The sequence below is a fragment of the Hylobates moloch genome, unplaced genomic scaffold (genome assembly GCF_009828535.3).
Source record: "Hylobates moloch isolate HMO894 unplaced genomic scaffold, HMol_V3 SCAFFOLD_16, whole genome shotgun sequence".
Classification (NCBI taxonomy): Eukaryota; Metazoa; Chordata; class Mammalia; order Primates; family Hylobatidae; genus Hylobates; species Hylobates moloch.
The window spans coordinates 52,948,336-52,970,906 of record NW_026652291.1 but is presented as its reverse complement, the minus strand read 5'-3'; the positions used below and the strand labels follow the sequence as shown (position 1 = coordinate 52,970,906).

The following is a 22,571-nucleotide window of genomic DNA, read 5'->3' as shown; positions in this document are numbered from 1 at the left end:
TAGGTATAATTTTCAACATAATGCATACTATCAAAAATATTATACCATCAGCTTCACAGAAGTTATCTGAAGAATCATCATGCTTGGTCCACTGAAGAACAGCCTTCTGTGTTTCCTCACTTCAAAGAAAAAAAAAATCATTATTTTTTAAGTTAGTATGTAACATAAAGAAACATGAAATACTGCTGAAAAATAAAATCAAACCTCAGAGATTCATCCACTGCTCCAAGTCGTTCAGCTTGTTCACATTCTTCAATGAGATTATTGGCTTCTTCAGAATACTAAAATGAAAAAGGGAATAAATAGATTATAACTTACTGCATTTTTAAAACTTGTTTAAAATTTAGAAGTTATCTGAAGCTGTTTTTTTTTTAATGTTATTTTTTTTTTTTTGAGGTGGAGTCTCACTCTGTCGCCCAGGCTGGAGCGCAGTAGTGCGATTTCGGCTCTCTGCAACCTCCACCCCCTGGGTTCAAGCAATTCTCCTGCCTCAGCCTCCTGAGTAGCTGAGATTACAGGCATGGGCCACCATGCCCAGCTAATTTTTGTATTTTTAGTAGAGACAGGTTTTGCCATGTTGGCCAGGCTGGTCTCGAACTCCTGACCTCAGGCAATCCACGCACCTCGGCCTCACAAAGTGCTGGGATTACAGGCGTGAGCCACTGTGCTCAGCCTCTGGGGCTCTTTTTATAGCTGGCACCTTCATCTTGGCTTCAAAACTTAAAAAAAAAAAATTAAGTTCTTATGTTCCTCCTGAAACTAAAAAATAAAACGCTTCGCCTCTTGTTTTTTATGGGGTGGAGCACAATTTACTATGGTGCACAAAATAAAGAATATAGTTCTAATAACTCATTACTAAACTGCACACGAATAAAATCTTCAAGGTTATAAGGAAGTCATGCAGCAAGTGGTCAACAGGCACTGTCCTACTTTTCTAACGACTTAAGTGTGGGCATCAGTTTTCTCTTCCATAAAATAAGCAGTTGGACCAATCGTGTGTGTCTAAAGTCCATCCTATGCCATGATGCTAAGAATGCCCTGGAACCTACCCAGTCATAGAAAAATTATTCTGTAATCCCAGCACTTTGGGAGGCTGAGGTGGGCAGATCACGAGGTCAGGAGTTCAAGACCAGCCTGACCAACATGGTGAAACCCCATCTCTACTAAAAATACAAAAAAAAAATTAGTGGGGTGGGGTGGCACGCGCCTGTAATCCCAGCTACTCAAGAGGCTGAGGCAGGAGAATCACTTGAACCAGAGAGGTGGAGGTCGCAGTGAGCCAGGACTGTGCCACTGCCCTCCAGCCTGGGCAACAGAGCAAAACTCGACCTCAAAAAAAAAAAAAAAATTCCAACATTTTTAGGTTTCTAAAATATACTCTTTAACTATCATATTTCCTCTCAATGTCCAAGTCACTTTACATATATATTCTACTAGGCCTGTCCGTGGCGTAAGGTAAGCAAGTTGGTTTATGGGATTTCATCACACACCAGTTCATCATACAGGTGAAGGACAACACTGGGAGGCCACGAATTCACTCAGCAAATATTTATTGAGTGCCTATTTTGGCCTTATTGTTAGGACAACTATTCAAACCACTTTCCAGACAAGGACACTAAAATAAATGAACCCTAAAATAACTAAAAGGATATAGTTTTTTGAAATATTTATTTATTGAGTGACAATTTAGTTTCATTATATTGGTATAAACGTAAGACAACATATAAGACAGCTTGCTTCAAAAACTATTTTTAAAAATAAAATTATTTCATATATAATTAAGTATTAAAGGACAAAGGGATATATGTTCAACCTATAATCAAATGGCACAGAAAATTATGTTATAGATAAAAATATATTACATATTATATAGTATATAGTACATATAAAATATATATCACATATTATATATAGTGTATATGTAATATATATTAGATATCATATGGTATGTATATATACTTTGTGTGTATATATACACAAAAATGTGTACATATGCAAAAATATGTATGTGTACATATGCAAAAATATATACACAAAAATGTGTATTTTATATATATATAATACACACATACAAATGTCCATTTGTTTTATCATGCTTTCTGTGTGTCCATATATGCACACAATAAGCATGATAAAACAAATGTGGCCAGGCACAGTGGCTCACACCTGTAATCCCAACACTTTGGGAGGCTAAGGTGGCAGGATTGCCTGAGTCCAAGAGTTCAAGAACGGCCTAGGCAACACAGCAAGACTTTATCGCAATTAAAAAATATATATATATAATATATGTATGTGTGTGTATGTATGTATGTGTGTATATATATATACATACACACACATACAAACATAAAACAAAAAATAAATGAGGCAAAATATAAAAGTTTAGTGAATGCATAGTGTACAAAATGTCTTTAATACTGCAATTTTTCTATGAGTTGGAAATTATATCAAAATAAAAAGTTAAAAATACTGGCTGGGCGCAGTGGTTCACACCTGTAATCCCAGCACTTTAGGAGGCCGAGGCGGGTGGATCACAAGGTCAGGAGATTGAGACCATCGTGGCTAACACGGTGAAACCCTGTCTCTACTAAAAATCCAAAAAAAAAAAAAAGTTAGCTGGGCATGGTGGGATGCGCCTGTAGTCCCAGTTTCTCGGAAGGCTGAGGCAGGAGAATCACGTGAAGCCGGGAGGTGGAGGTTGGAGTAAGCGAAGATCATGCCACTGCACTCTAGCCTGGGCGACAGAGCAAGACTCCATCAAAAAAAAAAAAAAAAAATGGTAAAAATACCTACCAAAAATGAATAAAAATTGTTTAAAAAATAACATATACCTAAGTATATTAAAACAAAAATTTTTACATCTTATTATTGCAATTACCTGAATATTTAAAAATAAACTGAACAAAATAACCATTCTTAATTGCTACTTAATAATTTAATCAGTTTCGGCCGGGCGCGGTGGCTCACGCCTGTAATTCCAGCACTGCGGGAGGCCGAGGTGGGCAGATCACGAGGTCAGATCGAAACCATACTGGCTAACACGGTGAAACCCCGTCTCTACTAAAAAATACAAAAAAAATAGCCGGGCGTGGTGGCAGGCGCCTGTAGTCCCAGCTACTCTGGAGGCGGAGGCAGGAGAATCGCTTGAACCCAGGAGGCGGAGCTTGCAGTGAGCCGAGATTGCGCAACTGCACTCCAGTCTAGGGGACAGAGCGAGACTCCTCCTCAAAAAAACAAAAAGAAAAAGCAGAAATAACCTATCTGATCTGATGTTAAGCTATCATAAAGCCACATTAATGAAGAGTTGAACCAGACACACAGGTCAATGTAAGAAAATAGGTGGCCAGGCGCGGTGGCTCACGCCTATAATCCCAGCATTTTGGGAGGCCGAGTCGGGCAGATCACGAGGTCAGGAGATTGAGACCAGCCTGGCTAACACAATGAAACGCCATCTCTACTAAAAATACACAAACTTAGCAGAGCATGGTGGCGGTCGCCTGTAGTCCCAGCTACTCTGGAGGCGGAGGAAGGAGAATCGCTTAGAACCCGCAAGGCGGAAGTTGCAGTGAGCCAACACTGCACTCCATCCAGGGCAACAGAGCAAGACTCTGTCTCAAAATAATAATAATAATAATAATTTAATCAGCTTCTTAGTCACATCTGTCTCAATACTATGTCATTAACATTTTTCTGAAGAACGTACTTTTTTCCAATATGTTCTTATTACTTTTAATTTTTCATAAAATTGCCCATAATCAGGCCAGGCATGGTGGCTCACGCCTATAATCCCGGCACTGTGGGAGGCCGAGGCAGGTGGATCACCTGAAGTCAGGAGTTTGAGACCAGGCTGGCCAACGTGCTGAAACCTCGTCTCTACTAAAAATACAAAAAAATTAGCCAGGCGTGGTGGCGGGCACCTGGAGTCCTAGCTACTCGGGAGGCTGAGGCAGGAGAATGGCGTGAACCCAGGAGGCGGAGCTTGCTGTGAGCCGAGATCGCACCACTGCACTCCAGCCTGGGTGACAGAGTGAGACTTCGTCTCAAAAAAAAAAAAGAAAAAACGTTCTCTCTTTAGGTAAATATGTGGAAATATTTTAGCCCAAATATTTTCACAAGTTATATTCTTTTGCTCCTAAAGTACATTTCTACAATAAATATTTTAAGGCAAAACATCAAATAAGTTGTCTCTATTTTTTGATTATTTTAAATGTTTTGACAAATTTAAAGCCCGGGTGTAGTGGCTCATGCCTGAAATCCCAGCACTTCGGAAGGCCAAAGTGGAAAGTTTGCTTGAGGCCAAGAGTTGAAGACCAGCTTGGGTAACACAGCAAGACCCCATCTCTACAAAAAAAATTTTAATTAGCTGGGCATGGTGGCAGGTGCCTATAATACTAGCTACTCAGGAGGCTGAGGTGGCAGGATTGCTTGAGCCCAGGAGTTCGAGGTTACAGTGAACTATAATCTTACCACTGCATTCCAGCCTGGGCAACAGAGACAGACCTGTCTCTGACCAAAAAAAAAAAAAAAAAAAAAGAAACAAACAAAAAACAAACAAACAAAAAAAGTTTGGTCAAACTTAGATACGATGAAATTGTAATCCTCAATTTCATTACATCTCAGATCAGATCCAATTCAAAGCAGAGTTCTATCAAGAGGATATTCTTGCCACACATGGAGATACTCCCAAACACATTTAAAACATTTCAGAATACAATTTCTGAATCATATTAAACACCATTTGGACTTTCCTCATTTAATGTGTTTGATTTCTCTCTAGTTTTTGTAGGTATAAATTTAAACGCCTTTGTTTACAAGCTTTGTCATAATGATTTTTTTTTTCTTTGAGAAAGGGTCTTGCTCTGTTGCCCAGGCTGGAGTGTAACAGCATGACCACAGCTCACTCCAGCCTCAACCTCCCAGGCTCAAGCAATCTTCCCCTCTCAGTCTCCTGAGTAGCTAGGACTACAGGTGCACACTACCATGTATGGCTAATTTTTTAAATTTTTTGTAGATACAGGGTTTCACCATGTTGCCCAGGCTGGTCTTGAACTCCTGGTCTCAAGCAGTCTGTCTGCCTCAGCCTCCAAAAGTGCTGGGATTACAGGCATGAGCCACCACATCCAGCCACTTTGTCATAATTGCAATTTGCTAAACCTTAACAGCTAAACTTTGTTTCTTCTTTATGCATTCCATTCATTGATACTTATTTTTCACTGATTTAGAACAAATTGCAATAAAAACTTAGAGGGTTCATTTATTAAAAACTGATCAATACTACTGAGAAGCTCTTGGGTTGTTTTACAAACTAGTTCTTCGAAGCCTCAAAACATTTATAAAATCTGATTAATAATAGACAGCAAAGTAAGTACTATCATACTAAAACCATACCAAAGTAAATTTTTTCAGCATCAGCTTCATCTCAAAAATTTCACAATCATAACTTAGTATGTATATAAATCACATACTAATTTTAATAATTACTCCTTTTTTTTTTTTTTTTTTTGAGACAGGATCTGGTTCTGTCAGCCAGGCTTAAGTGCAGTGGCACAGTCTTGGCTCATCGCAATCTCTACCTCCAGGACTCAAGCAACCTCCCACCTCAGCCTCCTGAGTAGCTAGGACTACAGGTGCATGCCACACACTCAGCTTATTACCGCTTCTATCTTAACTGGTAAAATATCACAGCTTGTGTGGACACAATTATGAATTATTTGTATATTTTTATTACAAATGCATTTGTTTCATAGATCTCTTGATTTATTAAGGACACTGGTTTTTACCCAGAACATTGCTTTTATAAAAATTTATATGTGTACTACCACAAACATTTTATCTTCAATTTTGAGCTTTAACTGAATTTATACTAGCATTCACAATAGTGATAAATGTTTTCCTTCAACAGAATGAACTTCCAAAAGTTTTACTTTCAGTCCATCGATTAAATGAAATAAATCAAACAATTTTTTTTCTCTGTCTCCCAAGCTGGAGTGCAGTGACGTAATCATAGGTCACTGTAACCTGGACATTTGGGCTCAGCCTCCTCCTGTCTCAGCCTCCTGAGTAGCTAGGACTATGGGCAGGCACCACCACACGTGGCTAACTTTTTTTAGTTTTTATTTGTAGTGATGGGGTCTCACTATGTTGCCCAGACTGGTCTTGAACTCCAGGCCTCAAGCAATCTTCACATGGTGGTCTCCAAAAGCACTGGGATTACACAGGCATGAGCCACTATGTGCCCAGCCTCAAGCAATTTGTTAAATGAAATTATTTTCTATTTGAAATAGTTGATAATGATATCATTTAACTATGTGCAAAGTTCTTCTGCCACTGGAACCAAGTGAAAAGCTATTAATTCATTCTTTGACTCTGTGTGGGTACAAGAAAACATGGAATTTAAAATGAGCAAAATTAGTTTAGAATCTATGATGGAAAATGTTCAAAACAGTGGTTGCCTCTGAAGGAGGAGTGTGCTTTGAATGGAATGGGTATGAGGAAACTTTGTAGCATAATGCTAACATTCTATCTCTTAATAGAAACCTAGGTTACACAGGTATATGCGTTTGTCAACATTCAGCAAATGCACACTTAAGATTTGCACATTTCATTGTATGGTAATACTTTTATTAAAAGTACATATAAACAAATATTGGACTCTAGTTAATGATATACTTCTACTTATGTAGATCCATCTAGCTAACGACTTATTTAGGAGGAGGTATACCAACGCCGGCAATTTACTTTGAAATGCATCCGAAAAATAAGATGTTCTAGTGGAGGGCTACAAGGATGGACAGATGAACAGATATGTGGTAAAGTGAGTTTATTAAAATGGTGGAATCTAGGCCGGGCACGGTGGCTCACACCTGTAATCCCAGCATTCTGGGAGGCCAAGGCGGGTGGATCACCTGAGGTCAGGAGTTTGAGACCAGCCTAGCCAACATGGTGAAACCCCATCTCTACTAAAAATACAAAATTAGCTGGGCGTGGTGGCACATGCCTGTAATCCCAACTACTCGGGAGACTGAGGCAGGAGAATTGCTTGAACCCGGGAGGCAGAGGTTGCAGTGAGCCAAGACTGTACCATTGCACTCTAGACTGTGGACAACAAGAGCAAAACTCCGTCTCAAAAAAAAAAAAAAGGTGGTGGAATCTAGGTTATGGGTATAAGAATGTTCATGGGAAAATTCCTTTAACTCTGCTATATTTTTAAATTTTCATAATAAAATAATGGAATAAAATAATGGGAAAAATTAAAAGTTATTTAGTCTACATGAAAAGTCACATATTACAAAATGATATGTAAATGTACTCTCTGCAGCTGCACATGTTAAATTATCTTTAGACACAGTCTTCTTAAAATAACTAGTAATAATTGCAATTTGCTAAACCCCCTTTTTTTTGAGACTGGGTCTCACTCTGTCTCCCAGGCTGGAGCACAATGGTGAGATCACAGCTCTCTGTAGCCTCGACCTCCCAGACTCAAGGGATCCTCCCACCTCAGCCACTTGGGCAGCTGGGACTATAGGCACCCATCATCATGGCTGGCTAATTTTTGTAGAGACGGGGTTTCGCTATTTTGAGAACAGGCATGTGCCACCACAACTGTATTTTTTGTAGACACGGGGTTTCACCATGTTGCCCAGGCTGGTCTCGAACTCCTGGGCTCAAGTGATCCTCCTGCCTCAGCCTCCCAAAGTGCTGGGATTGTAAACATGAACTACCATGTCCATCCTTGCTCAACCTTCAAAAGCTGACATTTTTTACAAATTGGTTGCAAAGTAGACACTGAGGCTTTATCAGATTTCTGTGTTTTGATTTTCATATGGCCAGTGTTATTTTTATGGCCTTTAGGAACAGTGAATGCTGATCTTTTGTGCGAGTTACATATCATGATGAACTATCAGGAGAAATGGAAATTCAATATTTTACTTTTCATAAAACTTGCACTTCCTTTTTCCTTTTTTAGTTATTTCAGCCAAAAGGATTCATTGCAAAATAAAAAGCATTACCAAACCATAAAATAACTACACAGTTATCAATTTATATATAAAGGATAAAACTACTATAGAAAGACTATTCTCTCTATGTAGGATTGCTCAGCTTCTATTTATTTCCCATGTAATTTCACAGGTTTCCCATTAACTAGTCAAAAGGCAGACTGGCAGCTTAGGAATATTACGGGTATGATGCAGGCCACAGCACAAATGGCTACTAAGTCCAAGAGACCAACAGGGGCAGCAGTGTCCAACACTTTCCCCCTATTTCCCAAGGCCGTAAGGAGGCAGCTGTCCCTAGCCATTTGTGTCTAAGTGTAATTACTTTATCAGCAAGCACCTAGTATACTGTGCTTCAGACAAAGATTTAGTTTCTTTGCATCTAGAAAATCAGAAGAAGGATACGTTCTTGTTGGTCATCTTTGTATTAAAGTCAGAACTCTATTTAGCACACACACATATCAAATAAGAGAGAATACAACAGAGGAAGATGGAAATACAAAGTATTTGGCTGAGTGTCGTGGCTCACGCCTATAATCCCAGCCCTTTGAGAGGCCGAAGTGGGTGAACAGCTTGAGCCCAGGAGTTCAAGACCAGCCTGGGCAACATGGTAGAATCTCCTACCTACAAAAAAAAAAAAAAAAGTATTTGTCTACCAATTCCATCCCAACCTATTTTAATGCAACTGTTAATAATATTTTATTTAAAACCAAGAAACTCAGAAAAAATGATAAATCAGAAAGGATGTCAGCACAACAGGTATAAACCAGTTCTGTTCCAGGCAAACCCCGGCATATGGTCACTCTATTTACTTCTTGTTGCTTTATAGGGGCTTTGGCCTTTTCTCAGGAGAAATGGACACGAAGGAGGATTTTAAACAGAGAAGACAGATAATCTCATGTTTAAAAAAAAATCACTTTGGCTAATGCAACCAGGTAAGAATCATCAAGGCTGCTAAAACTTTTCAGTGAAAAGCTATTAGGGAGCTTTAAGATGAATGTATAATGAACCTAGTGATCAATCTTAACATCAAGAAAAAAGAGAAAAGCAGACATTATATGTTGATGTAACACAATAGTAAGTACACAGTAACTCCTATATATATAATATATATATCAAAAAAATGAATCTGAATCTGATAAATCCCCACTAATGGACAGTCTACAAAATGCACCTGACTAGTACTACTCAAAAACACCTTATCAGAAACAAAGACTGGGAAACTGTTACGGCTAAGAGAAGCCTAAGAAGACATGACTACTAAATATAACATGGTGTCTTGGGTGAGATCCTAGAACAGATAAAGGATATTAGGTAAAAATTAAAGAAATCTGGCCTGGTGTGGAGGCTCATGCCTGTAATCCCAGCACTTTGGGAGGCTGAGGCAGGAGGATCACTTGGTCAGGAGTTTCCACCCTGGGGAACATGGCAAGACCCTATCTCTACAGAATTTTTTTCTTAAAATTATCTATGCATGGAGGCATGTGCCTACATTCTCAGCTACTCAGAGAGCTGAGGGGAGAGAATCACTTTAGCCCAGGAGTTCAAGGTTACAGTGAGCTATGATCATGCCACTGCACTCCAGCCTGGACAACAGAGCCAGACCTTGTATCTTTAAAAAAAAAAAAATTAAAGAAATCTGAATAACATATGGACCTTCAGATACATTTTTCCCTCTATTTTTATTTATCTTTGATATTTTCTATAATAAAATGTTAAACAGGCCGGACGCGGTGGCTCACGCCTATAATCCCAGCACTTTGGGAGGCCCAGGCAGGCGGATCACCTGAGGTCGGCAATTCGAGACCAGCCTGGCCAACATGGAGAAACCCCGTCTCTACTAAAAATAGAAAAATTAGTTGGGCGTGGTGGTGCATGCCTATAATCCCAGCTACTAGGGAGGCTGAGGCAGGAGAATCTCTTGAACCCAGGAGGCGGAGGTTGCAGTAAGCCAAGATCGTACCATTGCACTCCAGCCTGGGCAACAAGAACAAAACTCCGTCTCAAAAAAAAAAAAAAGAAATCTGAAAAAAGTCTGGACTTTCAGATACATTTTTTTCCTCTATTTTTATTTATCTTTGATACTTTCTATAATAAAATGTTAAACAGGCTGGACGCAGTGGCTCACGCCTGTAATCCCAGCACTTTGGGAGGCCAAAGCGGGCAGATTACCTGAGGTCAGGAGTCCGAGACCAGCCTGGCCAACATGGTGAAACCCTGTCTCTACTAAAAATACAAAAATCAGCCAGGCATGGTGGTGAGTGCCTGTAGTCCCAGCTACTCTGGAGGCTGAGACGGGAATCGCTTGAACCCAGGAGGCGGAGGTTGCAGTGAGCCGAGATCACGCCACTGCACTCCAGCCCAGGCGACAGAGTGAGACTCCATCTCAAAAAAAAAATAGAATAAAATACATAAAAAATAAAATGTTAAACAAAAACAAACAAAAAGAAAGAGAGCCATTCAACATAGATACCTCTCAAGGGGTTTCACCGTTGGAAGCAGATAAATGGAATAGTAGGTACAAGGGAAACGGGTTTTTCAAGTTTTTCATTAAGATACTGGACACATCAATAGGTATACGTACATACCTTGTAGCTCGCAGATTTAATTCCATCAGGAACTTCATCCTGAAAAAGAAAAAAATATGTTTTTAGATGGCATTTATTCTATCTTCTTAAAACACATCTTAAGTTTCTCTGACTTATGAGAAAAATTCATAAAACAAATTATCGAAGTTGGATTTTTTTAACAGAATAGTATTTATATGATTGCTTAAAAGTAAATAAAAATTCAAGAACAAATTATTCTATGGATTGCTGAGCATACATTATGTATATTACAGCAAGGAAATGTAAAAATAATCATTTAGCCATTATCCCTTTTGATGTTCAAGTTGTCCCATATTTGGCCACTAGGAGATCCACTGAGTGCTGACTTGATATTAACACCTGTGTCCTTTTGCTATTACTCCAGGGGTCCTTAGTAGAATTGTTTTTGTTTTCTGTGATGGCCAGATATTCTAGGTTCTTGGAACCTAGGGGTTTGGGTCATGGAGACAGATCCCTCATGATCGGCTTGGTGCCATCTCTGAGGTAATGAATTAATCTATTGGTTCTATTATCTAGAAGTAATAAGTTCTATTATCTAGAACTAATCTATTAGTTCACTCCATACCTGGCACCTCCCTGCTCTCTTGCTCTCTCTTGCCATGTGATATGACAGCTCCCTTTTTGCTTTCTGCCATGACTGTAAGCTTTAGACCTCACCAGCAGCCAAGTAGATGCTGGTACCATGCTTCTTCCCCCTGCAGAGCTGTGAGCCAAATAAACCTCTTTTCTTTATAAATTACCCAGTCTCAGGTGTTCCCTCATAGCAATGCAAAATGGACTAACACATTTATGTTACTTTACCATTCTCTTTCCCATCTCCTCATCTTCTATTCCACACTCCCCACAATACTGCCAGTTAGCATTCTAACTCTGATCTAATGGTGGCATTTCTCTGCTAAGCTAACATTATCTGTATTTATAAACTAAGAATATTTTTAGATGGATAAATATCTTCCAATGATTTTTTTTTTTTTTGAGATAGGGTCTCACTCTGTTGCCCAGGCTGGAGTGCAGTGGCAGATCTTGGCTCACTGCAACCTGCACCTCCTGGGTTCAAACAATTCTTGTACCTCAGCCTCCCGAGTAGCACCCTGCTATGTCCAGCTCATTTTTGTATTTTTAGTAGAGACAGGGTTTTACCATGTTGGCCAAGCTGACCTCAAACTCCTAACCTCAAGTGATCTGCCTGCCTTGGCCTCCCAAAGTGATGGGATTATAGGCATAAGCCATCATGCCTGGCCTTCCAATGATCTTTTAAAGAAAAAAGCTTTTCTCCATCATAACATCAGTTCAAGAAAAAAACAAGTATTGCTGCCAGGTACAGCGGCTTATGCCCATGATCCCAGCACTTTGGGATGCCAAGGCAGGTGGATCATCTGAGCTCAGGAGTTAAAGACCACAGTGGGCAACATGGTGAAACCTTGTCTCTATCAAAAGTACAAAAAATTAGCTGGGCATGATGTGTGCCTGTAGTCCACCTGTAGTCCCAGGTATTCGGAAGGCTGAGGTGAGAGGATTGCTTAGGCCCAGGAGGCAGAGGTTGCAGTGAGCTGAGATCATGCCACTGCACTCCAGCCTGGGCAACAGAGTGAGACCCTGTCTCAAAAACAAGCAAAAAACACAAATAAACAAACAAACAAAAAAAACAAAGTATTGGCATGAAAGGCATTCTGCCTTTCAGTTCTTCCCAGCTCTGCAGAAGCTTAAAATTACTGGATCCTGACTCAATTTTTCAGTGCAAATTGATAACTTTCACCTGATTCTTTTATAGCACTTCAATACATTCAAATCAAATAATAAATATATATTTAATATTTCTCAAATGCTAAAATTGGTTGTTTTCTCTTGGATTTACAATGAAATACATCTCATTCGTCAGTCTGTCAACTGATGGAATCAATAAGCTATTATTTTATGCTACAGTATTTTCAGGGCTTCTGCTCCCTCCAATCTTCTTTTCCAAATGGCATCCCCTAGTTCTACACTTCATCAATAATAATCAGAAATAATTGGTATCTCAAGATAAGATTTGACTTTGCAATAACTGTAAAATATTTCCATTTTCTAATATTAATAAAAAGCTCATTTAATGAACAAGTATAATTAAACGCCTTTATTAAGCATCTACCATATTTCAGCATTTTTACTAATTCATATAATTAGGATATTGGTAAATGTCCCCAACTAATTTTTTCTATTACTGAATTACAAATGCAAAACTTAGAATACAAAGTGTTTACTGTTAATATCACTTTAATGATATGCTCATGCTTTAATAGTAACAAGGTGTTTCATAAATTAATCCTTTAATTTTCAATAAGCTGTATCTATATGAGGATAAATGTAACAAAAAACATGCTTCTCATTCTCATGGTAAAATGCCCATAAATAGTATTTGACACTGGCCTTAATTCCACATGCTAGATAAGTCTGTGTAACAGTATTTATATATAAAAAATTAAACCACCCAAAACCACAATACCACTTCACACCTATTAGGATAACTATTATCCAAAAGAATAGAAAGTAAAAGTATTGTCAAGAATGTGAAGAAACTGGAACTCTTGTACATTGCTGGTAGGAACATAAAACGGTACAGCCACTGTTGAAGACAGTATGACAGATCCTCAGAAAAAAACAAACGGAACTAACACATGATCCGGCAATTCTACTTCTAAGTATATACCCCAAAAAACTAAAGTTGGGACTCAAATAAATATTTGTGCATAGCAGCATTATTCACAATAGCAAAAAGGTAGAAATAACCCAAAAGTCCATCAACAGGTAACTATATAAACAAAACATAGTAGAGGCATACAGTGGAATGTTATTCAGCATTAAAAAGGAATCGAAGCTGGGCATGGTGGCTCACACCTGTAATCCCAGCCCTTTGGGAGGCTGAGGCGGGCAGAACACCTGAGGTTACCGGTTCAAGACCAGCCTGACCAACAAGGACCAACATGGAGAAACCCCATCTCTACTAAAAATACAAAATTAGCTGGGCGTGGTAGCACACACCTGTAATCCCAGCTACTTGGGAGGCTGGGGCAGGAGAATCGCTTGAACCCAGGAGGCGGAGGTTGCAGTGACCTAAGATCGTGCCACTGCACCCCAGCCTGGGCAACAGGGTGAGACATCGTATCAAAAAAAAAAAAAGTCAACTTTATTTTAAAAGTAAAATAAAAAGATGTACTCAAAAAGGGAATAAATTGTCATTCAAAAATATTTTTAAAACTCTATTTTCACAGTAGGATACTTCAAATTTTAATGCTCCAAAAATTTCTAAGTAAAACCAGGTGTTTTGTCCACTCACACCCCAGGAAATCCAAGGCAAAAATACACCCGAAAAAAGAGGGGGGGGATTTTGTTTATACTTCGATTAATTTCATTTTATTATGCTATATATATAACTTGGTTCAGAAAAGATGTAAGAGGAAAAACAAATATCAAGCAAAAAGAACTATTATCAATCTCCCTAATAAGTCAAAGGATTATATTAACCACAAAATGTTAATTATATTATTATGAAGGCAGTGTAATTCAAAATAGGTTTTATAAGTTTGGGTTTTTAACATAAAAATATTGAATGTTATATTTAAACTAACGACTGCACAATTATTTTAGTTATATTGGCCCCCTTTAAAAAGTTGTAGTGGGCCGGGTGCAGTGGCTCACACCTGTAATCCCAGCACTCTGGGAGGCTAAGGCAGATGGATTATTTGAGCCCAGAAATTCAAGACCAACCTGGGCAACATAGTGAAACCTCATCTCTATTTTTTCAAAAAAAAATTCTTAAAAGGCCGGGCGTGGTGGCTCACACTTGTAATCCCAGCACTTTGGGAGGCCGAGGCGGGCGGATCACAAGGTCAGGATATCAAGACCACAGTGAAACCCCGTCTCTACTAAAAATACAAAAAAAAAATTAGCCGGGCGTGGTGGCGGGCGCCTGTATTCCCAGCTACTCGGAGAGGCTGAGGCAGGAGAATGGCGTGAACCCGGGAGGCGGAGGTTGCAGTGAGCCGAGATCGCGCCACTGCACTCCAGCCTGGGTGACAGAGCCAGACTCCGTCTCAAAAAAAAAAAATTCTTAAATAAAACAAAACAAAAAGTTGTAATGAATGAAAAAACATGTAACAGTTTTTAAATGTATACATGGTTCTTACAGATTGACATGGTTTGACAGCACAGTCCCTTCTTCCACACTGGCTGATGTCATTCCAGAAAGGACACGGCCTCTTCAGGTTTACCTGTAAAATAATAGAAAAAAAATTATAAAAATCAGAATCCCAAAATTATAACTGACAGTTATAAACTATGGTGCTATAACTTGGTCATGTTATCAGTTGCAAATATATTATTTCCTCCACCTATCTGTTGCCAGTTTATAACAACTACTTGGGAGGCTGGGGCAGGAGAATCGCTTGAACCCAGGAGGCGGAGGTTGCAGTGACCTAAGATCGTGCCACTGCACTCCAGCCTGGGCAACAGGGTGAGACATCGTATCAAAAAAAAAAAAAAAGTCAACTTTATTTTAAAAGTAAAATAAAAAGATGTACTCAAAAAGGCTGGTATAAGTAAATTGGTAGACTTGGTTAGAAAGACACAGATCAGGCCGGGCACAGTGGCTCATGCCTGTAATCCCAGCACTTTGGGAGGCCCAGGCGGGCGGATGACCTGAGGTCGGGAGTTTGAGACCAGCCTGGCCAACGTGGTGAAACCCCGTCTCTACTAAAATTACAAAAATTAGCCAGGCATGGTGGCAGGTGCCTGTAATCCCAGCTACTCGGGAGGCTGAGGCAGGAGAATCACTTGAACCCAGGAGTCGAAGGGCACAGTGAGCCAAGGTCACGCCACCACACTCCAGCCTAGATGACAAGAGCAAGACTTTGTCTCAAAAAAAAAAAAAGAAAAGAAAAAAAAGACACAGATTGGGCTGGGCATGGTGGCTGACGCCTGTAATCCCAGTACTTTGGGAGGCCAAGGCAGGTGGATTACCTGAGGTCAGGAGTTCAAGACCAGCCTGGCCAGCAAGGCAAAACCCCATCTCCACTAAAAATACAAAAATCAGCCAGGTGTGGTGGCAGATGCCTGTAATCCCAGTTACTCAGGAGGCTGAGGCAGGAGAATTGCCTGAACCCAGGAGGCGGAAGTTGGTAGTGGGCAGAGATCACGCCACTGCACTCCAGCCTGGGTGACAAAGCAAGACTCTGTCTCAGAAAAAAAGGCACAGCTGCCACTAAATAGACCCTGAACAGATGGGAACTAGGAGCCGAAGTAGCTCGACTCACATTCTTTTCAAACAAGAAAGAGTTAACAGGTAGAGGATAGACAATTGTAAACTCTGACTACAAATAAATACTCCATTGATCAGGTTTTCTAAACTCTTCTAGTAGATATCTCAAGATAAAACAGCACAAGTGATTTGTTAAAATAATATAGGTCAGGATAAAGTCATGATTCTACAAAAAAAATTTAATTATTTTAATTAATTGAAGCCAATCTGATGTTTTAGAAAATTATGATCTCACCATTTTGATAACAATATATAATAATTTCTGTCCTAATTTCAATTTAACCAACTAGGTTCTAACTCTACAGTGTAAAATTCAGTTATTAAAATTATCCAATGGACGGTTTCAGAATCACATGGTTCACTCTTATGAAGTGAATTTTCTTAATAAAGACTATATCAATTTTAAATAACTACAATTTTGAAGCTCAGTAATTCTTAAGAAAATCTAATTATCCATTTAAAGTATTCGTATATAAAAAATTAAAATTAAAAATACCTTGTAATACCTAAAGTAGTCACTTTCAAGAAGTTTTTGTAGTCTTGGGAAAAGCCTGTAGTTGTTAAATCTATCGATCGTTTCAACATCACAGGTACAATCATCCAAGTAACCACTAACCTGTTACAAAGAAAATGAAATATTAAATTGAAATGTCCTAAATGCAACAGGGTTCTTTTTCCTCACATGGTTGTTAGGAAACAGCCCACTACTCAACCAATCCTTATCCTCCCTCCTCCCACATAGTTTCTTGAGATGGGGTATGACAATAATCTAGTAATACTGCTGCTCTTGCTATATACCGAGGAATGGAGTGGATACTTCTGTAAGGTGTGCAGAGCTCATGACACACACACACACACACACACACACACACACACAGAGTTGGTCCCCTGGCAACGATTTATTTTGTAACTCTGCCCTCCAGGCCATAGTTGACCTGACCAAGGGTAGGCATCTAACTCAAACCAGGTCATGATCCCCTCTCCAGGATCCTAGAATTGAGAATAACAGGATAAGATGTCTCCCTGTGGCTAGACCAGTAAACAAATACTCCATCATGTGAACTGAGGAGCACATGAGCCAGTTGGCAGAGAGAGGAAAAGTTTTAAAAGATATACAAAGCTTGATTGTCCTCGGAATTCTTGGGGGAAAAAAAAAGATACACAAAGAGGCAGAGGTAGGAGATAGAGAGTATATACTACCTGGATATCTGAGGGGTTTCCAGCTCCCACTTCCACTGTCGTTCCTGAGGCACAGCTGCATTCCCATCCTTAGCTTTCAGTAAGGATCTAACAATCCTCAAATATTGGGCTGTAACAATTTCTTAAAAGTTTGGAATGGCGCTTAGAAACCACTTATCATTAGTAACAATGAAACAGCAAACTGACCTCAAAGTCAGTCCTGCTCTTCAAATGTTTAAAGCTAATGTCTTAATGGTATGCACTAAATCAAGCTACTAAATGCACATATCCTAGGATACAATGGTAATGATAATAAATATTATCAATTATGAAACTAGAATTCTTTCTTTTCCTTTCTTTCACCAGTGTTACTTGCCAAATTAAACTAAAATTCTTAGATGTTTATTTGAGCTAGAAAAACATCTAATAGAATTAAAGATTGCTTTAAGAAACAAATATATCATGATTCCAAAAACAAAAACAAACCTAGAAAAAAAATGTTAAATATAGCATGCTCCAGAAAAGAGATCTTTATACTTCAGTCTAGATATCTGCATTTTAAACTACTTTGGATTATATTTTAGGAAGATCTATAGCCTAGAAATAAATAATTTAAAAATCTACTGATAAGGAAGCAAATCAATAATACTCTACTGAAATACTGAATTAAGATTCAGTATTTTAGAATACTGTAAAATCCTAAACTTTCTTTTGAGAATATCACAAAACAGTAATGGAAATTTTTCACCTAAAAGAAATAAGAATACTTTGGATGACAACAGCAATATTCAAGAAGAACTTTTTACTGCTTTTCCTTCTCTTACTTGTTTTGGACTAATTCAGTTTCTAGAAATCAGATTTACATATTTTGTCATGTAATAACTATTTTCATTTCATATGCAAATTTGTCCTTGTTTCCTACTAAAAATTCTCTGAATACACAAGAATCTCAGAGTCCTAATTTTGGATACCAACAACACAAAGTACTTCTAACCTAAATGATATGATTTTTCAAACTTTCTTTTGAACCTTAAGAGCAGAAATTCTAGGGACAAAAAAATAGCTGTTTCTCCCCTTTGATATGAATTATTATGCAAAGAATGACAGACATAGAGACTGCAAAGGCCAAAGGGACATATGCAAAGTAGAGACATTAAGTTACAAAAAGAAACACAGGAAAAACTTGAGAGCAAGTTTCAAGGCATCCATTCTTCCCCCTGAGGAATTCATTTTTAAGGTTAAAATATATCTTCAAGCCTCAGCTCAGTATCACCTTTTTCAGGAAGCTGTCCTTCCAGTACTCCTTACCACCCGCTGGGTTAAATGCCTCTCCCAGCTGCTCCCAAGTCACTCCACACACTATTATCTAAGTATTACTGTACCTCACAGCAGTGAATTTATCTATTTTACTCCTACCCACTAGAATATAAAATCCTTGAGTGAAAAATCATATACTTCCAGAAAGCACACAGTAGATGCTCAATAATTATTTGTGGCCTATAATCTTAGCACCCTGGGAGGCCGAGGCGGGAGGATCACTTGAGGTCAGGAGTTGAAGACCAGCCTGACCAACATGGTGAAGCCCCATCTCTACCAGAAACATAAAAATTAGCCAGGCATGGTGGCCCATGCCTGTCATCCCAGCTACGTGGGCACCTGAGGCAGGAGAATCGCTTTAAACCCAAAACACAGAGGTTGCAGGGAACCAAGATCGCACCACTGCACTGCACTCCAGCCTCAGCAACAAAGTGAGATCCTGTTACAAATAAATTATTATTATTATTATTTGTGGAAGAGATGGGTGAATGAATGAATGTTGTCCATTGTCACTCATCACTGGAGACCAGCACCATACTGTCTCATTAAATATATCTAGCACCATTTCACCTATGGTGTGCTCAGTGCCCCAGAGTACACAAGCACAGGAGGCAGAAACACACATAGCAAGTAAAGCAAGCAGCAAAGGTAAACACCTTTTGTGTCTATCATTCTTCCTATCTCTATCCTAATTACAAAGGAAACTCTAAGAAGCCCCAAACCAGAAAGAAATGCAAAAATTCTCCAGAGCAGAGGTGGCATATAGCCAAGAGACCTCAAAGGGAAAGAAGGCAGGATAAATGGTAGATTTTAAAATGTTCTTGGCTGGGCACAGTGGCTCACGCCTGTAATCCCAGCACTTTGGGTGGCCAAGGCGGGCGGATCACAAGGTCAAGAGATCGAGACCATCCTGGCCAACATGGTGAAACCCTGTCTCCACTAAAAATACAAAAATTACCTGGGCATGGTGGCGCATGCCTGTAGTCCCAGCTACTCAGGAGGCTGAGGCCAGAGAATCGCTTGAACCGGGGAGGCAGAGATTGCAGTGAGCCAAGATCACACCACTGCACTCCAGTCTGGGCGACAGAGCAAGACTTCATCTCAAAAAAAAAAAAAAAAATGTTCTGCCCTTTCCTGAAATATGGAGTAGGAGATATTCTTAACTACAACCACAGGTAGCAGGGCTGCTAAGGGAGTATAATAAGGGTGGCAGGAATTTCAATGGATGAAGACAGCTGAGTAAAGGGAAGACAGCTCAGTAAAGGAAAAACAGGAAGATTCTCGGAAATCCATGCCATCTGACAGCTCAGATAAGCCTGCCAACCTGATCCCTGGGAGAGAGTCTGGAAAAGATGGAGGCAGGACCAGTTCTAGAAACCAGAGAACAAAGCATGTTACTAGAATAGAATCTCAGCTAGGCAGTGGCTCACGCCTGTAATCAGCACTTTGGGAGGCCGAGGTTGGTAGGTCTCTTGAGCCCGGGAGTCCCAGATCAGACTGGGCAACACGGTAAAACCCTGTCTCAACTAAAACTACAAAAAAAAAAATTAGCCAGGCATGGTGGCATACACCTGCAGTCCCAGCTGCTTAGGAGGCTGAGGTGGGAGGATGGCTTCAGCCTGGGAAGTTGAAGCTGTGGTGAGCTGAGATTGCACCACTGCACTCCAGCCTGAGCAATGGGAGTGAGACCCTGTCTCAAAAAACAAAAAAGAACAGAGCTTCAGGAAAGGGCTAAGGTAAAATACAGTTAATAGACACAGAACAGGATCCTGGAAACAAAGCAAAATCCTATTACCTCAACTAAGACCAAAGACAGATGCCAACCTGGAACAGGGAGGACTAGATGTTGTTTCAGGATGTGCTAAGGCTGCCTAAATAACTACTACATGGAACAATGCAGGTAAGGGGGAAAATAACTACTATGCTCTATCCCAAAGTAAAACAGAACTCTGACTTACCACAGGAATCTAAATTTTTTTAAATGCTAATGTGTTTTAAAGGTTAGTATCCTAACGTTTGAGGCTCACTGCTCTACGCTTCAAGTAATGATAGCTTTTGGTAGAGGGCCAATCTAATAAGCAGCGATAAGAAGGCCCCAGTTGAGGAATGGTAAATAGGAGGACCAAGGTAGGCCTGACAAGTAACACGGACCACTTCAAAATTCTAGCCTTTTGGTCAAGCATGGTGGCTCACACCTGTAATTCCAGCACTTTGAGAGCTGAAGGCAGAAGGGTTGCTTGAGCCCAGGAATTTGAGACCAGCCTGGACAACACAGTGAGGCCCTATCTCTACAAAAAATAAAATAACTAGCCAGGCATTGGGTGCACGTCTGTAGTCCCAGCCACTTAGGAGGCTAAAGTGGGAGAATCGCTTGAGCCAGGGAGGTTGAGGCTGCAGTGAGCCATAATCATGCCAGTGTACTCCAGCCTGAATGACAGAGCAAGACCTTGCCTCAAAAAAAAAAAAAAAAAAAAAAAAAAGTCCTAGTCTTTTAAGAGTTAGAAAGCCTTGGAAGGCTTTCTATTACAATCTCCCAAGCAAAACAGCAAATCCCTCCATTCACACATCCCTCAAGGAACAGGTAGTGTGTAACAATAGTTAGTGCGTATGTTCTAACATCAGACCTCCTTAGGTTTGAATCCCATCTCTGCCAGTCATTAGTTTTTCATTTTATCCCAGTTATTTAACCTCTCCAGGCCTTGGTTTCTCATCTTAATAGAAAATAGTAATAGTTTTCATCTCAAAGAGTTGATACCAAGATAAATAGTACAAAGTAAATTGTCAGTACATGTTAATCATTATTATTACCCAACTTCTGCTTAAATGCTTCCAGTGAAAGGGAAGCATGTATTACTTCCCAAAGCAGCACATGGCATTTTCATAATGAATAAGAAAAATACAGCCAAATTTGCAGCTAAAATTTCCCAAAAATTTGACATCTGTAGCCCCAATGGAACAAAGAACTAGATAACCAACAGTTAGCTGTGGAGGGAGCCTCAATTACTTTCTCTGTTGACTTTGTTTGATTTGACCAAATGCAAAAGGCAGGATAAAGGAAAATTACCACGTACCGCTTGTTCACTACTCTCGTGTTAGAGGTATCCTTTAATTTGCAATGAAAGACAAAACAACACTTTCTAACGTTTTCTTGTATACCAATATATTCTAGTCTTATTATACATTACCATTTTATTTTTTCACTCAAAGCACTATAAGAATATATTCCTCATATACTTTTTTTTTTGAGACAGAGTTTTAATCTTATTGCCCAGGCTGGAGTGCAATGGTGCCATCTCAGCTCACTACAACCTCTACCTCCCAGGTGCAAGAGACTCTCCTGCCTCAGCCTCCCAAGTAGCTGGGATTACAGGTGCTCGCCACTACGCCCGGCTAATTTTGTATTTTAGCAGACACAGGGTTTCACCATGTTGGTCAGGCTGGTCTCAAACTCCTGACCTCAGGTGATCTACCCGCCTCAGCCTCCGAATGTGCTGGGATTACAGGCATGAGCCACTGCGCCCGGCCCTCATATACATTTTTTATGAAATACCTTTTAAACATGCTCAAAGTGTGAATTAGGAAAGTGAAAGAAATAAAAGGTATCCAAATAAAAAATAAGTAAAATTGTCTCTTTTTGCAGATGACATGATCTTATATATAGAAAATCCTAAAGACTCCACCAGAAAACCATTAGAACTAATAAATTCAGTAAAATTGCAAGATACAAAATCAACATACAAAAATCAATTGTGTTTCTATACACTAACAATGAACTATCCAAAAAAAATTAAGAAAACAATTCTATTTAGAATAGAATGAAAAAGAATAAACTACTTAGGAATAAATTTAACAAGGAGAGGAACGATCAGTATGCTGAAAACTATAAAGCAGTGATTTAAAAAACTGAAGATTACACAAATAAATGGAAAGATATCCCATGTTCATAAATTGAGAGAATTAATATTGCTAAAATGCCCATACCACCCAAAGTGTTCTATAGATTCAATGCAATTTCTATCAAAACTCCAATGGCATTTTTCACAAAAATAGAAAAAAAAATTGTAAAATCTGGATGGAACAGCAAAAGACCCCAAGTAGCTACAGCAATTTTGCAAGAACAAACCTGGAAGCAGCACACTTCGTAATTTCAAATTATATTACAAAGCTACAGTCATCACA

The 22,571-nt window shown here is 39.3% G+C and overlaps 1 protein-coding gene across 1 annotated transcript in view; it reads right to left on the bottom strand.

Annotated features, from left to right (window-relative positions):
* Window positions 1–22,571, bottom strand: part of ERO1A (endoplasmic reticulum oxidoreductase 1 alpha) — a 61,822-nt gene that overhangs the window by 33,277 nt on the left and 5,974 nt on the right. Inside the window, exons 2-6 of the mRNA XM_032135100.2 lie at window positions 16,393–16,512; window positions 14,767–14,850; window positions 10,583–10,621; window positions 205–281; window positions 46–119 (exon numbers count right to left, since the gene is read on the bottom strand). Of these exons, the coding sequence (XP_031990991.1) occupies window positions 46–119; window positions 205–281; window positions 10,583–10,621; window positions 14,767–14,850; window positions 16,393–16,512 (394 nt within the window). The remainder of the gene's footprint in view (window positions 1–45; window positions 120–204; window positions 282–10,582; window positions 10,622–14,766; window positions 14,851–16,392; window positions 16,513–22,571) is intronic.